The following is a 17,818-nucleotide window of genomic DNA, read 5'->3' as shown; positions in this document are numbered from 1 at the left end:
ACCCTTTCCTTTATTATTCCTTCTTCTGTTTCCCCCCTCCCCTTGGTCTTTCTTCCTTTTCCTGTGTGCCTCCTGAGAAAATACCATCCATGAGCATGATTCATAATACAACAATAGGTTGTCAAAGCTATAAAGTGTTAGCTGGTGAGCAGCTAGTCCAACCCCCTCATTTTAGACAGGAAAACTTGAATTCCAGAGAGGAAGAGATCTAAGATTATACAAGGAACTGAAGGATAAGATAGAACCTAAACTCAGATCCCTTGTCTCACAAGTTCAGAAGCCTTTCCCCTTGCACCAAGCTGTCTCCACGAGACTGACAACAGGACAAATCTAGTTCCCAGAAACCAGAGGACCAGCATCCTCTCCCTTTTCTCCACTAATGTAGATCCCTGTAGGAAGCTTTCTTCACTTCTCAGCAGCTGGACACTGACCAGCCTTGGAAACTGGGCTCCAAGAGAAGCCCTCCCCTTTCCCTATCCAGGCCCTACCTGTCCCTTGATCCCAAGGACAGAAAGTCCAGATTTGGAGTCAGACAAGTTTCTAACAGCAAGGCAAATCAGTCTGAGCATAGAAGCTGGTACATAGTAAACACTTAATAAAGGGTCTTTAATTCATTCTGAACCTGAGACCTGTAGCACACACTTCACACAGACTTCCTAAACATGTTGGAAATGCTAAATTATGATATGGTCATGAGCTCAGACCCCTTTGTCTGATATTTGAGTTTCTTCATAATCTGGTCAGAGCATGCCTTTCCAAACTGATTTTCTTCTGTTTTCCTCCATGCCCTGTTACTGGAGGTATCCCTCTGTTTTTGGTTCTGCAAGGTGCAAAGGTAAGGATACTTTCTCATGGAGAGAGTGGCCGTGAGCCCAGATGAGCTTGCCCTGGAACACCATGAACTCTGCTCAGAGTATACAGTAAATTTTATCCTAGTGCCTAGTCTCCTGGCAACTCAAACCACTGCCACCCTCTGCTATGCCATGGAAGTTTTTAAGCAATAACAATTTATTGGGGAAAGAGGAATGCTGGTCATGTTTGTAAGAGACAGCCAAGAAAAGCTAACATCTTCTTAATGGGCAAAAGTCCAAAGCAAGGAAGATTACAGTTCCATTGTTGGACTCTGCCTCTCTCAGACCCTCTCTCTGGGGTATTATAGTGCCTTGTAGGGGCAGTTTTTAAGGGCACTGGCAAACTGGACAATGTTCACAAGAAGGCAATCAGTGTGTGGGGGACTAAAGACCATACGATTCAGAATAGATGAAGGAATGAAGGGAACAGATGCACTTTGTAAATCTTAAAAGTGCTACACAAATGACAGCTCAATTTAAATATTGAAGGACTGGGGATGTTTAGTCTGCAAAGGACTTAAGAGAGAGAGTGGGCACAGGCTTACTATATCCAAGTGCTTGAAAGGCTGTCATGTGGATAAGGAATGTGTATAGTGGGAGAGCTAGCAGGTGTGCACTGGGGAAGGTGAGGAGAGTGCATGGAGAAGACATTTGGAATTATAGAGATGGGGAGCAGGCAAGGGGTCTGGGGGCAGATCCCTGCCTAGAGCCCCTTTCCACAAGGACTCGTTTGGGGCTGTTCTCTTCATACTCTAGTCTTGAGCCTGCCTGTAGCTTCTGACCCCACAAGGACACAGGAACAGAGGCTAAACTAATTCCTATAGCTTCCTTGACATTCACATGTCTTATTTATCCTCTTGGATTCTGCGGTATATATGAGCAGGGTGGTAGTGAATTGTGGTCTACCAGAAACAGGGTTAAATTCAGGGCCAGGATGCTCAGTGCAGACTGGGGGCCCATTCCCAGGGGGAGTGCGGGGTCTGTCCTGCACATCCAGGATTCAGTGCTGATTGGGAATTTCAGTGCAGGGGTAGGTGAGGTTCATTTCCCTGGCCAGAGGAGCTCCTAGTAGGTCAGGGGTCACCTGTGCTACCTTTAGGACCTCCTCAGGTAGGACTTTGCCATGGCGTCTGTCATCTCTCTTTGTCAGGGAAGTCTTTCTGCTCTGGGGGTATGCGATTTCTAGGAGTGTTTTCATGCCAAGACTGTTGGTCCTGGGTATCCAGTGGCAGTTTACTGTCTGGGTTCAGTGTCAGATTAGGCTTTCCTATGGTCCCTGGGGGGTGCCTGGGCACCCTGGGGCAGGAGTTGGGGGAGGGGAATCAGGCTTCCTATAGTAAGATACCCATTTTCCCTAAGGCAGAAAGAACTCATTCCCTAGGGCAGAAGAGGCAGTGTATCTCTGCATTGGTTCCACATCTTCCAAAACAAGACGTGGACGCCTGTCTTGGGACGCCCTCAGCCAGGACCCAGTGTGCTGACAGTTGTATAGCTGAGACGAGACAGAGAGGTAGTGGGATGGTCAAGTTCGTGGTCATCCCCCAACCGGGGCCCAGCCCGGGCAACTCGGGCCCGGGGTGGGCGGGGCCGGCATCTCGCACAGGTGGCCACGCAGGCCTGCCGGAAGCGCCGATGCATGAAGCAGTAGACCAGAGGATTGACACAGGCGGAGGCATAGCTGAGCAGATGGATGAAGGAGATAGGGGCTCCCGAGAGGGCGCGATGGGCGGTTTCCTTGTCAAAGGCCCGCCACGTGTTGGCGCTGTACAGTGGCAGCCAGCACAGGAAAAACAGCCCCACGATCACCAGCAGCATCCGCACTACCCGCTTCTTGGCCTGCAGCTGAGCCTGAGCCTGAGGCGGCCACGAGCTCACGCCAGGTCCGGGGCCGCGGGTGTCCTTTCTAGAGGTAGCGGAGGTCAGTGCTGAGAGCTCCATCCCCGACTGTTCTGAGAGGAGATTCACGTAGCAGCCATCCCCCTCCTGGCCAGCCGATGCCCGGGGACTTGGCCCATTGGAAAGTGCTAAGCGGAGGGGGAAGGAATAAAATCAAGGTGGATCTGGGAATTCAGAACCCCGTCCAGCCGCCTAGTCTCCAGCTCCGGATAGTTAGCTGCCCCTGACACCGAGACCTCCCCATCCTAACTATGACTTCTGAGCCCTCTGAGCTGCCCTGGAGTTAGAGGACCCGGTGACTCTGGCTCTGAAACTTACTCCCTGTAGGCTCTTGGGGACTCATTTAGTCTCCGTTTCTTTATATGGGTGATTTCTAAGGGTTGGAGCTCATGTCCCAGTTCTGCGACACTGAGTGACCTGGGCACCTATCTCTCTGAGCTTCTTTCCCCATCTGTAAATGTCACTCAGTGTCCCCTAAAGTCCCTTTCTGAGTCACCTGTGCACCTGCCTCTCTGACCTTCTTATCTCCTATGTAAAATGTCACTCAGTGTCCCCTAAAGTCCTTTCTTGAGTGACCTGGCACTTGCTTCTTTAAGACTCAGTTTCCCCATCTGTAAATGTCACTCAGTGTCCCCTAAAGTCCCTTCCTGAGTGACCTGGGCATCTGCCTCTTTGACACACTTTTACCATCTGTAAAATGTCACTCAATGACCCCTAGTCTCTTCCAACTCTAGATCTGTGATCCAGTGACAGCTCTGACACCTGCCCCAAAGCTACTTGTGTTCCTCCCCGAGTCCCGCCCCCTGCCCAGCGGCACCTCCCACTAACCTGGGCTTGGCCCACCAGGTAATCCACTGTGTCTGTGGTCGCCATTGTGGCCCTGCTGCCCATGCCCGTGGCTCTGGCTCTGGCTCTGGAAGCGGATCCCCAAGTAGAGCTCTCGGGAGATGAGGCCGTAAGCCACAGCCATGACGACGCCAGGTACAAAGAACAGGAACAGCAGGAGAAACACAGACCTGCGGAGTGGGAGGGGCCAGGCCATCCAGATCATCCTATGAAAGAGCGGTTGACCTCGCCCAGAGCCCCTCCCGCTCATCCTCTCCAGGCCAAGCTGCGTGCAGGGGTACCCGTCTACGGTAGCATCCTTGCCCACTCTCCATCCTAACCAATCACGCAGCAGCTGGGGACAACTGCCTCCAGCATCTGGGACCCACCCACACGCAGGGAATTACTACGAGTTAGGAAACGGTCAGGGGATTGAAACTTGAGGGGCGGAACATCCCTGACCACGCCCTCAGCGAGGTCCGCTGCTTGAATTTATTTACCTAAGGCGATCCGACTCCAAGTATCCGAAGCGGGAGTGCAATCTGGAGTGGGGGAGGGGGGTTCAAAGTTGCCTCTGCCGTGGCAGCTGAGTTTTTTGGGCCAGGTAATGAGACAGCCTCGGGACAGTCACAGGGGTCCGGGTAAACTAGAGGTCTTATGGGATGTTGCAAGGACCAGGGAAGGGGCACTCATGGATGAAGGGTGCTGTGGGAGCCAGAGACTTGAAGCTTACCAGGCCTGGCGCGCTCGAGTGCTGGGCCAGTTGTGCGTGCACTGCTGGATGCGGGGGTTCAATGGCTTTACCACGGAGTACACGGGATAGGGCAGCATGAGCAGCCCGGACAGCAGCCATGTGGCCACGATGACCCGCACCGCGTGCGAGCGAGTCTGCCAAACGCGCGCCTGCAAAGGCCGGCAGATGGCACTGTAGCGTTCCAGGGCGATGGCCACTAGGCTTAGGGTGGACACACTCACAGAGACTCCTGGGGAAGAGATGTAGGCAGGACACACGTGATCACCATGCCAACTGACTCCAGAGGCAACTTCGTATGGCCTCAAACTCTCCCTGCACCCCGATCCCCAACCTGGGATCCCAGACAGGATGCTGACACTGACCCACCCTCAGAACCCAGAAGTTACTCCATCACCTCCTACACATCCCTCTGCTCCCCGTGGGATCCAGGATGCAGGAAAAGCCTGGGAGCTCACCCATGATGTAGGTGACAGCCTTGCAGACCACAGTGCCGAAGACGAAGGTGCCCATGAGGTTGGGCAGGAGGGTGAAGGGCATGCAGGCCACAGCCAGGAGGAGGTCACTGACGGCCAGCGAGAGCAGGAAGGCATTGGTGACCGTGCGCAGGCGGCGGCTCAGCCCCAGCACGGTGATTATCAGCATGTTTCCACCCACGCTCAGCAGGAAAATCACCACGTAGAGTGTCACCCTCACTGCCAACTCCAGCTCTAGGACCGGGAGAGAGGGCAACAGAGGTGGGTCAGGACCTGCTGGATGGGAGGTCCCTCCAGCCGGGGAGCCCTTCTCTCCAGCTCTAGGGCCCCGCTCTAACCCTCTTCGTTTTGAGAAAATTCCCCTTTATTTCGCCTGAAGTCTCATTCTAGTCAGCTGAAGATTAAAGTATTCTGGAAGAAAATTCTAGTCAGCTGAGGTGGCGCAGTGGATAGAGCACTAGCCCTGAAGTCAAATCTGGTCTCTGGCACTTCCTAGCTGTGGGACCCTGGGCAAGTCACTTAACCCCAGCCTCATAAAAAGAAGAAGAAGAAGAAGAAGAAGAAGAAGAAGAAGAAGAAGAAGAAGAAGAAGAAGAAGAAGAAGAAGAAGAAGAAGAAGAAGAAGAAGAAGAAGAAGAAGAAGAAGAAGAAGAAGAAGAAGAAGAAGAAGAAGAAGAAGAAGAAGAAGAAGAAGAAGAAGAAGAAGAAGAAGAAGAAGAAGAAGAAGAAAGAAGAAGAAGCAGCATTTGTGGCTGTGGGTGAAACTTAGCCAAGAGACACCTTTCTTGGGAAATTAGTCACTAATAATAATAATACCATTCCTATAGAGCTTAAAGTCTGCCAAGGACTTTACATGTGTCATTTCATTTGACCCTTACCACTTTTCTTTTTTATTTTTATGAATCCCATTTTATTTTTGTTATAAGTCCCATTTTATTTTTTCATACATAAAGCTTTTTGTTTTCGAAACACAGGCATAGTTTTCAACATTCACCTTTGCAAAACCTTATGTTCCAAATTTTTTTCTCATTCCGCCCACCCCTTTCTTTAGATGGCAAGTAATCCAATATGTTAAGCATGTGTAATTCTTCCATACACATTTCCACAATGATCATGCTGCACAAGAAAAATCAGATCAAAAAGGAAAAAGAATGAGAAAGAAAACAAAATATAAGCAAACAACCACAAAAAAGTGAAAATACTATGTTGTGGTTCACACTCAGTCTCCACAGTCCTCTCTTTGGGTCCAGATGGGTTTCTCCATCACAAAACCATTGGAACTGGCCAGAATCACCTCATTGTTGAAAAGTGCCACACCCAACAGAATTGATCATCAGAAAATCTTGTTGCTGTGTACAATGTTCTCTTAGTTCCATCAGTTCATGTCTTACCAACTTTCTAAGTGGCAGAACCTATAATTATTCCAGTTTTACAGTGGGGGAAAAAAGGTTAAATGAATTGCTCAGAGCCATGCAGCTAGATAACTGAAGCAGGATTTGAATCGAGTTCTTCCCAGATTCCAGTTCTAGTACTCTATCCAGTGTACTACCTCATTACTTCACAGATAAGGTCTTATTTGAGAGACTCAAAAGCCTAACTATGAAAGAACTTTCAGGACTGGCAAGGAGTAGTGACTCCATTACATTTTTCTCTTTTACATCTGTCATTTGTGGAACCTCAAGCGAGAAGGGAATGTTCTGAAACCAAGTCCTCCAGGAGAGTGAAACACAGATAAAAAAGCATTTTTCCCTTGGGAAGAAATGTGCAGAGAGGCACAGCTCTTTCTTTCAGAGCTAAAGAGCAGAGGTGAGAAGGAAAATTATCCCCCTAGTGAATTTTAAGTAGATAGTTAATAGCTGGAAGAACTAGAAATAAGGCTTTTCTCCACCAGAGGCGCTAAAGATGATGTGTGATCTGTTTACCTTACCTCATAATAAATACTTCATGTTCTCTTATATGCTCATTTTCTACACATAGAGAACAAGACCAAAAATTGAAAGGAAGCTTTGACATCACCTATTTAAATGTTATCCTTGAGTAAATTGAAGCTGAGGGACAAGAATTAACTTCCCATCATCACAAAGGTAGAAAGTAGCATGAAGAGGGGATTCTCATAAGCTTCTCTAGCCAAAGTTATTTATACTCTTTCCACTCAATAATTTATATTGTAATTAATCATTTTTACTTTGTTTCCCCAATTAATGACATGGAAGGCACTGACTACCTCTACTTGACCATATCTCCTCCAGTATCTATCCTACATAAAAGCAGATACCTATTTTAAAAAATGTTTGTTAAATGAAGAGAATTTGTTTATCTCTGAGCTTTGAGAAGAAAAGGATACTAAAGACTTCATCTAAGTATCAGAACTTCCTTGGTTTTGCTTTAAATTTTAGCCATTAGAGATTAGCAAATTATTTATCCTATAAACTTAAGTATTTGTTATTGTTGTTCAGTTATGTCTGAACCTGACCACATTTGGAATTTTCTTGGCAAAGATAGTAGAGTGGTTTGTCATTTCCTTCTTCAGCTCTTTTTACAGTTGGGAAATTGAGGTAAACAGGGTTGAGACTTGCCCATGGTCACACAGCTAGTAAGTGTCTGAGGCTGAATTTTAACTCTTCTCGATTCCAAGCCCAGTGCTCTATCTATTGTGCCACCTAGCTGCCCCCCAAATTTAAGTAAAGAATTTTCTAAATAGGAAAAACATACAGATTATGTATTATACCTTGCTCTCCTTCAGGTTACTTTTCACAGAGTATGGGGTAAGCCAAGATGACTGACCTAATGCTGGGAAGCATGAGAAACCCACTTCAAAATGGTAACAGCAGCTTGGGTAGATTGCAGACATGGGTTCATTCTAAAGGAATGCCCATACAAATACTATACTTTCCTTAGAGCTCTTTCATGGATCTGAGTCAGGGCTTTGGATCTGCATGCTTTAAAGTGCAAGCCTGGGCAATCTTTCTGTTTATACACTTTCCCTAAGCCACATACTATCCCAATTAAATAGTTTTAACTAAGTGCAGATCTCTTTGGGGATTCTTTATGGACTATCCAAAGACAGGTCCATATTTCACTCCTCAGACAACAAGGGAGCTAATAGTATTTCTGGAGGACTTTGCTGTTGGATTGAGTACGTATGCTGATACTCATCCACATTGTAGGGACGGAGAGAAGTAAGAAGTCAGCATATATGGCAGAAAATGAAGAAAGAATAATACTTGACTGAAAGAATAGCCAGAAGAGACAAAACAAAGAAAAAAATCATCAAAGTGGGGATACTCAGGAAAGCTTGGAGTGAGGAAGCTAAAGCATGAAAAGACTCACAATTAGAAATAGCTCCCAGTGACATGCTGTAGAGAGGCTTAGGAAGACTAATAAATCTAGGCAAGGAAGCAGTATCTAGATGCTGGAAGTAAAGTATGAGATAGTGTTCTTTCTTTTCCTCATTCCTCACCTTCCATTCTCAATCCCACAAATCATGTGGGGTGGATGCTCTGGAGAATGAGAAAGATGTGAGAATGAGAAAAGGAAGAAGAAGAATGAGGTGGACAGATCTTTGCCTGGACCACACCAAGAAGGGGCTTAGGTGAACATTTCAGCAAATCCTGAAGCAGCAGTTCTACCCCAGAGTGGTGACAGACTACTGCATTCATTCATTCAGCCAGCCAGAAAAGCTAAAGAGCAAATAGGGTAGTAGGACTGTCATTAAGAAGAATATAGGACTTTAACATGTTTAACACGTGTGAGACTGCCTGCCATCTAGGGGAGGGGGTGAAGGGAGGGAAGGGAAATTTGGAACAGAAGTGAGTGGAAGGGACAATGTTGAAAAACTACCCATGCATATGTTCTGTCAATAAAAAGCTATAATTATTTAAAAAAAAAAAAAAGAAGAAGAAGAAGAATATAGGGCCCACTGAAAGGTCAGAGAGAGAGAGGGTTTTCCAGCTTCAGAATCACAACTGATTTTAGGTTTCTTGGGAGCAAGGGCTGTGTAGTCTCTCTCACTATATCCATAGCAATGAATCCATAGTAAGCATTTAATAAATGCTTGTTGAATTAAAATAACAGACCTGAAAAAGGTCTTGGAGGAGTAAGTTCTTGACCTTTCTCTCCTCTGGGAGTTTAGTGAGCATATTATGAAAGTCTTGATTTCTCTGAATGTTTTTAAGTGCATTAAAATACAATTACAAAGGAAACTAATTACATCAAAATACTAAAAGTTCCAAGTTCTCAGAATCCCTGAAATCTATCCATGGATCTCTTGGTTAAGGTTAAGAACCCCTGCATTGGAGAATATCTAAATCAGTGTTTTTGAAATTGTTCCTCAGGAACCCATTGGTTTTGTGAAAAATGAATGAGATACTGTTAAAAAAATGTGAATTGGTATTTTCCCCTCTACAATATGAATATGAAATGATATGTCAAAATGATAATAGCTCCCATATTTTTAGTACTTTAAAAGGGTTTATAAAGCATTTTTTTTCACAACACTCTTGGTAGATTTGGATTTATGGACTACAGCTGAAAACACAGGAATGGTAGGCTCTTGGCTGGGGATAAAGTACACCTAATGAGGACTGCTCAAAGTATATTTGCCTGGAGTCTTGTAAATCTAATCAAGATGGTTTTAAATTGAAAAAGGAAAGGGAGAGAGAAAATGGCATGCTTGCTTGAGCATGGGCTTGTGCGCGCTCGAGCACACACACACACACACACACACACACACACACACACACACACCTGCCTTGATCCAAAAACACTCCAAAGAGGGAGGTCTAGCGCAAAATAGCAAGAAACATATCAATAGAAAGGACCAGTAATTCACAAAAAAACAATATTCAAGAAGAGAATAAAAAAAATTCATGACCTCAGATGTTTATACACAAATTCACAAAGTATGGGAAATAAACTGAGAGTGAATGAAACATTCTAATGCAAGGAGGCAAGTCTGATGTCATAGTTATCACTAAGAATTGATGAGGATGGAACTCTTGGCTGAATTAGAGCTATGGCAAGGTATATTTATCTAATACAAAATGAATAGGATGAATCAAACAGGATTATATATTAAGAGGATACATTTAGGTGAAGAAATCCAGGACTCGAGAGAAAAAAGTCAACAACGTGAAAAGGAGAGCATTTGGGTAAGAATCAGTGAAAGAAAAGACAGAAATCACATTATCGTGAGCGTTGTATAGACCATCTGGACAGAAAGAAGAGAGAAAATGTTTGGAAAATACATAACAAACCTGGGATGACAGCGTAGTATTGTAGTGATAGGAAGACTTTAATTATTCTAACATTCACTGAAGCGCTTTCTCTACCATGACAGAATGGTTGATAAATGGTTGATTTGCCTTAATGAGAAAAATCATTCCACAACTGGCTAAGGAAATGATAAGGGAAGCCATTGTTTTGAGGCTAATACGGACCAACAAGGAGAAAGTAGTTGCTTGAAGTAGGAATGATAGTACTCTTTGGAGCAAGTGCCCCCTCTACCTATTGTCTGAGTTGCAGCTGAGATTATGGAAGAACAAAGTCTTATTAAGAGCAAGATCTACCACACTAAAAGCATTTTCTTTCTTTCTTTTTTTTTAATAGAATTCCTAGGATATCAAGAGATTGTTGGGGACACAATATATCTAGATTTAAGCAAAACATTTGACAAAGTTTCTTAAATTATATTTTTGAACAAGAGGGAATTGTATCATTTTAAATGTTTATTTATGTTATGATTTATATATATTAATAATAGCTTTTTATTTTCAAAATACATACAAAGATGGTTTTCAGCATTCACCCTTTGCAAAACCTGTGTTCCAAATTTTTCTTCCTCTCTTCCCTTGATCCCCTTCCTATACAGCATAAATGACAATTTAGTTAGGTGAATTCAGGAAATTTGTTGAACAATGAGACCTGTAAAGTATTATTATTATTGATGGCTTTATGTTAGGGTGAGAAGAAGGTCATTAAAAAGAAAAATAAGTGTTTATTAAATGCCTACTATGTGCCAGGGAGTGTATTAAATGCTTTACAAATATTATATCATTTTATTCTCAGAACAACAATTTTGGGAGGTAGGCACTATTATTATCTCCATTTTATAATTGAGGAAACTGAGGCAAAGTTAACTAACCTGCCCAGGTCAAACAGCTTGTAAGTGTCTGAGATTGGATTTGAACTCCTGTATTTTTTACTAGACCGAGAACTCTATCCATCGTACTATATTATATTCTTGTCTCTATGCTATTTAACATTTTTATCAATAAAACACAGATGAAGGTTAGAATGATTATCAGATTTACAAATGACAAAAACATATTAGATAACAGAGTAAGGACTTAAAAAGATCTCAACAGGTTAGAATGATGAGTCAACTCTTAAGAAGGGGAAATCTTATAGGCACAAATATAATGCCCTGTTTTTGAGTTTAAAAAAAAATCAACTTAATGGGTACAGGATTAGAAAAGGTATGGCTAGATATTGGTTTGTCTGAAAATGATTCTGGAGATTTTGGTGGATTCCAAGGTCGATATCAGTCAACAGAGGGACATGGCGGCCAAAAAAATCTAAAGTGAGCTGAGACTGAATTCAGAGGAATATAATGCCCAGGACAAGGGACATATTGTTCTGCAAGGATAGATCCATGTCTACAGTATTGTACTCAGTTTTGTGTGCCACATTTTAGGAAGAATATTGATAAGTTAAAACAGTTGAGAAACACAAGGCCTGCAGATCTATAATACTTATGAGTGTTATCTGAGTAATATTAAAATGTAAATGGGAAAAATTTAATTAAATACATAAAAATACAATAAAACATAGATAATGTTTATATGTGATTTTCTAAGTCAGTATGTGCCCACAGAGATTCTTATGTATGGTTTAGTGATTCTCATTTCTAATTGAGCTTGACACTACTGAGTCAGTGTCCTAAAGAAATTAAATAGAATGGTATGGTCATTGGAAATCATTCTATTACATAATTGGTTGAATCAATTGGGGATGTTCAGCTTAATTCAGAGAAAACTCAGGAGAGACATGCTAGCTAAGTGCTTGAAGGGCTGTCACTTGGAAAAGAAATTAGACTTGTTTTGCTTAGCTCCAGAGATTAGCATTATGATCAGTGGGTGGAAACTGCTGAGAAGAAAATTTCAATTTGATGTAAGAAAAATTCTCTAACCATTAAAGCTTTTAAAAGTAGAATGGGATGCTTTGGGAGGTAATGACTTCCTTTTCACTGGAGGTCTTCAAGTGGAAAGACTGGTTTTCTACTTGATAGAGATATTGTAGAAGGATTTCCTGTTCATGTACAGGTTGGACTAACTGGCTTGGGAGATCTCCTTTCAGCTCTAAAATTCTGTGAGATCTGGAGGACAAGTATTATTAGCCACATATGTCAGATGAGGAAACTGAGGTTCACAACAGTAAAGTGACTTGCCCATAGTCCCATGACCAGTAAGTATCAGGACTGAGAGCATCTATAGATTATGGATGAAGTGCTAGAAAAGATCTCAAAAGCCATCTAGTCCAACAAATCTCATTTAGCCTAAAAGGAAATGAAGGCCCAGAACTGTTAACTAATGTTAGGATACAGAGCATTAGCAGTAAGTTCCGAATCCAGACGCTGGGATTCCTGAGCCTTGGCTTTTTCCTGCTAAGCTGCTTTCCCATGGGCCCAGTCAAAACTTCAACTTCAAGTGTAGAGCTTCTTCCATTACATTTCAATGACACTTTGCTGTGGGAGGCAATTTTTCAATGTGAAAACATGTTTATTCCTTTGTATTTTCCTCTAAAATAGAGTTAAGCATCCTTGGTCCCATCAATACGTTAACAGCCAGTGTGGCTTAGATGACAAATTACAGGACTTGGGGGGGAAAAAAAGGTCTCAGTTTGCAGTTTTTCTCTAAATGTTTCTAGTTCTAGGATCCATGACAAGATGCTTCCGTTCTCCAAGCCTTAATTTTCTCATCAATCAATCCATTGATTAAGAATGCTTTACTACAGGACAGATCCTCTGGTAAATACTAGCATTACACAGATGAAGTAAAAACAATTCTTTCCTACGAGGAGTTTATTTTCTGTCATCTGTCCTGCCCACTTTTAGAATGGCAGCAATGATATTTACACATTTACATTTACATACTTGTTATGAGAAAGTGCTTTGTAAATCTTAAGAACTATAAAAATGTGATTATAATTTTTATAATGATGTATTTCATTTTTTTTTAAGCACAGATTTCTCTTTGGAACTCACCTCATTATACAGATCAGAAAATGAAGGCCTACAGGATACAGTGACTTGTCCCAAAGTCACAGAGCAAACTAAGGACAGTGCAGCTGTAAAGAATTTAAAAACCTGTCTCTAAGGCATACTTCTTGTGGGACCTTGAGCAAATCATTTGCACTTGTTAGACCTCAATTTTCCTATCCAAAAATGGGGGTGGACAAAGGTCCCTCCCAGATTTGGATCCATGATGCTAGCATCTTTGCAGGACATCAGTGCAGCACTCTCCAGCAGCCAGAGGGGTGGATATGGGGACCAGGAGGGAAAGAACTTTCCTCTGAAGGTGAGAAGGGGATTAGGGAAAGTTAGAATGCTAAAGCCAGAGGGAAGAAGGAGATGGGATTGAAGATTGAAGAACCTGCTACACTTGGTGACCTTTGGGGACCATGCGACAGGGCTCAGCTTGGCAAGGAAGAAGCTAGCTCGACTATCCCAACTCTTTTCATAAGGGATGGTGACCACAGCAAGTTTAAATACCAGGCTAAACTGAGTATATAAGCACAGGGCAGGGAACCTCCCCCTTTTTTCATTAGCTGAGTCCAGCTACTGGGTCTAATGTCTAAGTCTGCCTATCTTCCGGTCATCCACCTCACTTTCTCACTCTCCTGACTTAACCTCATTCCACCTCCCAAGCTCCATAGGCTTACTTAAATGTATACTCACCCATCCCTGAGAACCCCCCCCCGCCTTCCTCTCATACACAAACACACACATATTCCCCTAGCTTAGTCTTCCTTTCCCTTCTCTCACACACTCCTCCACCTAAGAAACCCTCCCATATACTCTTGTACACAACAGTTTCCTAGCTCAGTTTTCTCTCTCCCTCCCTTCTCTTCCTCTTCCCTCCCTCCCTTCCCCCCCCCTCTCTCTCTCTCTCTCTCCCTCTCCTCTCTCTCTCCTCTCCCTCTCCCTCTCCCCCCCCCTCTCTCTCTCTTCCCCTCTCTCTCTCTCTGTCTCTGTCTCTCTCTCCCTCTCCCTCTCATCTCCCCTCTCCCTCTCCCCCCCCTCTCTCTCTCTCCCTCTCTCTCTCTCTGTCTCTGTCTCTCTCTCTCTCTCTTCTCTGTCTCTCTCTCTTCCTCTCTCTCTCTCTCTCTCTCTCTCTTCTCTCTCTCTCTCTCTCTCTCTCTCCCTGTCTTCTCTCTCTGTCTCTCTCTGTCTCTGTCTCTCTCTTTCTCTCTCTCTCTCTCTCTGTCTCTCTCTCTCTCATCTCTCTCTCTCTCTCTCTCTCTCTCTCTGTCTCTCTGTCTCTGTCTCTGTCTCTGTCTCTGTCTCTGTCTCTCCCTCTCTCTCTCCCTCTCTCTCTCTTACACACACACACACACACACACACACACACACACACACACACACACACACTCCTATCACTCTCACATATATTTCTGCCTCTATATTATTTCACAGGTGATCCTATCAATACTCTAAGAGGGAATTAGTACTTTACTCCTGATATTGCATAAAAATCAAACATCTCCTGAGGTTTTATAAGCACTGCTTCTCTTCTCCAGGGATATATACATATCTATAATCTGAGGAATTCCTACATGTGGAAACTCCTTGGTTTATAACTTGTAGTGGGGAGAATTGCCTGGGTGACTAAGAAGTCAAGTGACTTACTTGCCCCTAGTTTTCTGGGATCCAAGGCTGACCTCTCCACTAGCCCAGGCTAATATTTATCATTGAAAACACCTTCAAGATTGGCAAAGTGCTGTGATGCAACGTCTCATTCAACCTGCATGACAATCCTGTAAAATGGACACTCCAGGCACTGTTTTCCCTATTGTAGGTTAGTCAGTGATTCAGACCTAGAAGGGACTTCCAGGGCATCTAGTTCAATCCTTATCATGTAGCATCTGAAGTATCCGAGGCCTAGAATGGCTAAATCAATTGGCAAAGATCAGTTATTAGAAGGTGTCTTAAGTGGAATTCAAATCAGAGCTCCTCTAATTCCAAATCTACATATTATGTTTGTTGGGGGTTAGCAGGGACATGCCATGGGAAGAAGGAGAAATCCCTTGGAGATCTCCGATCAAAGTGGTTCTTGGACTAAAAAAACATCGAAAGCTTCTCCTCTGCCTCCATTCATCTCTGTATCTTTCCTCTGTCTTGATCTCTCTAGGTAACTAGTTTGTTATTTTTATTCATTTCACATGATATATGTAGCACTTTATGATTTTCAAAGTTTTTACTATTCATTTATTCCAACATCCTTTCCGTGAGAGATATACCTGCCTGAGAATGTATATATTCTAAATAGAGAGATATGAAAACAAAGCACAAGTGCAAATTAATTGTTCAATTTCTATATGCCCTGAAGAATTCCCAGATGAAGAGCATGAATAAAGTGGAGTCAAATGGGGAAGGCACCTTGGAAAAGGTGACTCGGGTCTTCCAGGAAATGAAGGATGGTGATTGAAGTGAAGGTGAAAGCACCAGGAGTAGCAAAGAGGCCAGGGTCCTATGGAAGGCAAGAGGATACTGAAGGGCAGAGGAAGAGAAACCAAGAGCACAAGGAGGGTCAGTGGGGGCAGAAAGACCAGAATCCAGAGTGGATGAAGGGGTGTGGCCGGGACACCAGTGTTCTGTGGAGAGGACAGAATGACAGTGGCCAGGGAGGCCAGGAAGCCAGGGGAGCTAAGGAGGAGGAGGAGGTTTTGAATGAGGAATTTAAGGGGACGGAGCTCTGAGTACCAGGAGTGTGTGTAAGGGGAACCAACAATCTTGGAAATGGGATGGGATGGAAAATAGAGCCGCTTTTATGTGCTGGGGGAAGGGAGAGGCCAGGCCATGGGACAGGGAGGGCAGGAGGAACGTGTTGAGGAAAACCCTGGGGAGAAAGGCGCCAGATCCTGGGAGGAGGAGGTCTGAAGCACCGGGAATTCAGTAAACTGAGGTGTTTAATCCTCTGCGCCTCTTCGGCTCCGGCAGCTTCTCGGGCTCAGTATCAGGTTTAACATATACCCCGCTTGGGCCCTACACACAGAGACTGCTAAGTCTCTGCAGATTAAGAGTTTTTCTGAAGGGCTTTCTTACGGCAGCCCTAGAGAACAGCAGAGAATCTCCCGTTGTGCTCACCAATGCCCCCATGCTCAGTCAGTCTCGCTGCCCTAGCCTTGCTGCTCCCCCCACCCCATTCGCTGCTCTCGGGCATTTCATTGTGGCGCTTGTGCTGGGGCCCCTGGGGCCGCAGGGGTGAGGGTCAGGCAGAGGCAGCCGGAGAAGGGGGAGGCAGGGGAATAGGGATTGGGCTCCAGAGGTGCAAGGTCCTGGATGGGAGACGCATGGGAATGAGAGAGAGGCGGGGCAAGGGACCCTGAGGAAGGGGAATCCTTACCTCGGGGCGTCCTGCTGGCTCCAGAGCCTCCTCGGGGAGGTTCGCAGCTACTATTGGCACTGCTGTTAGCACTGCTGTTGGGGGACAGGGAAGCCGGGCCGCACTGGGGCTCCGGCTCCGGCGCGCTCCGATTCAGCCCCAGCAGCTCCATGTCCCCGGGATAGAAGCGGGCCTGGGACGAGACCCCCCGCTGCCCGAGAGCTGACGGGGCCGCTTCCCAGCGCTTCCACCTGCTCCCGCGCCTGCCCCTTGTGTGCCCCCGTAGTGGCCCCTCTGCTCTTGTCCGCTCCGCCCTCTGCCTCCGGCCGGCACCTTGCGCTCCCACGCGGATCTCTCCTCTCCCTCCTCCCGTCCCTTCGTCCCTCCCTTTGCGCGTGCCTCTCCTCCCGTTTCTCTACCCCTCGGTCTCTCCCAGACTCTCCGCAAATCTTTTCCTTGGCTTTCTGCCGTGCCCTCCAGTGCCCTGCGTCTTTTCGCCTCCGCCCCCCCGAGCCCCTAAAACCTCCCTCCCGTTCCCGGGGACTCCCAGCCTCGTTCCCCCCGCGGCGGGATCTGCTGCTGCTGGGGCTGGGGGGGCCGGGGGAGCCCCGCCTCTCTCCTCCCGAGCTGAGCGGAGCTGGGGTCCCGCCCCCCTCTCTGCAGCGGGGTGGCTGCCCTGGGGGGGTGGGAGTACGGGGACGGGGGGGTTCTCTCTGCTGCTGCTCCAGCCCCAGAGTCAGGCGCGGGGCTGCGGCTGCCACTGCGGCTGGGGAGCGGGGGCGGGGGAGCCAGGAGTAGGAGGCTGGATCCAACGTTTTAATTGTACTCCACTTAAGCCATGCCACCGTATTGACCTAGGGGCGCCAAAATGTAGAGCAGGGCACCAGTGAGTCTTGTTCCATCTGGGGGCAGCGAGACGGGCCCTCCGTCCCAGCGCACCCCTCCTGTAACCTTGGCGACCCCCAGCAGTGCCCCCGGATTCCCAGTAATACTTTGTCTTCCAAGACATCTGATTCAATAACCTCCCCCCCTTCAGTGACACCTCCGGACTCAGTGACACCCACTGCCATGACCGGTCATAGCTCTGGTCCCACAGCCCGGTGACAGAGCAGGCCCCAATGACAGACCAGGTGATAGTGACACTCCCCAATAGTCCTTGACGGTCATGGGGCCGGACTTCAGGGAGCTGAGATGTCGGAAGGATGTGACCTTAGAAAGGACTCTGCCTGGGGGGGGGGGCTCCCAGGGGCAGAGGACCAGTAAGAGCTCCCTTTTGGTACCTGGTAGCAGCGGCACTGCCACTGTCACCTCCCCACTCCCTCTGTTTGTTCTTGGGAGCAGGTGGAGATGTAGATAACCAGCTTAGACTTCCCACGGGGAGGAGGGTAGGGCAGAGAGGACAGAAGGATAAAGATG

General features: G+C 45.9%; 1 protein-coding gene across 1 annotated transcript; it reads right to left on the bottom strand.

Moving 5' to 3' along the window:
* Positions 1–580: 580 nt before the first annotated feature.
* Positions 581–16,584, bottom strand: CCKBR (cholecystokinin B receptor). Its single transcript, XM_074305031.1, has 5 exons — positions 16,424–16,584; positions 4,782–5,033; positions 4,306–4,555; positions 3,576–3,763; positions 581–2,875 (listed from the first exon to the last, which is right to left on the bottom strand). The coding sequence occupies exons 1-5, from the start codon at positions 16,572–16,574 to the stop codon at positions 2,310–2,312; spliced, it is 1,407 nt and encodes a 468-aa protein (XP_074161132.1). The 5' UTR covers positions 16,575–16,584; the 3' UTR covers positions 581–2,309.
* Between the last annotated feature and the right edge of the window lie 1,234 nt (positions 16,585–17,818).

The sequence above is a fragment of the Sminthopsis crassicaudata genome, chromosome 3, assembly GCF_048593235.1.
Source record: "Sminthopsis crassicaudata isolate SCR6 chromosome 3, ASM4859323v1, whole genome shotgun sequence".
Classification (NCBI taxonomy): domain Eukaryota; kingdom Metazoa; phylum Chordata; class Mammalia; order Dasyuromorphia; family Dasyuridae; genus Sminthopsis; species Sminthopsis crassicaudata.
This window is presented reverse-complemented; position numbering and strand designations above follow the sequence as displayed.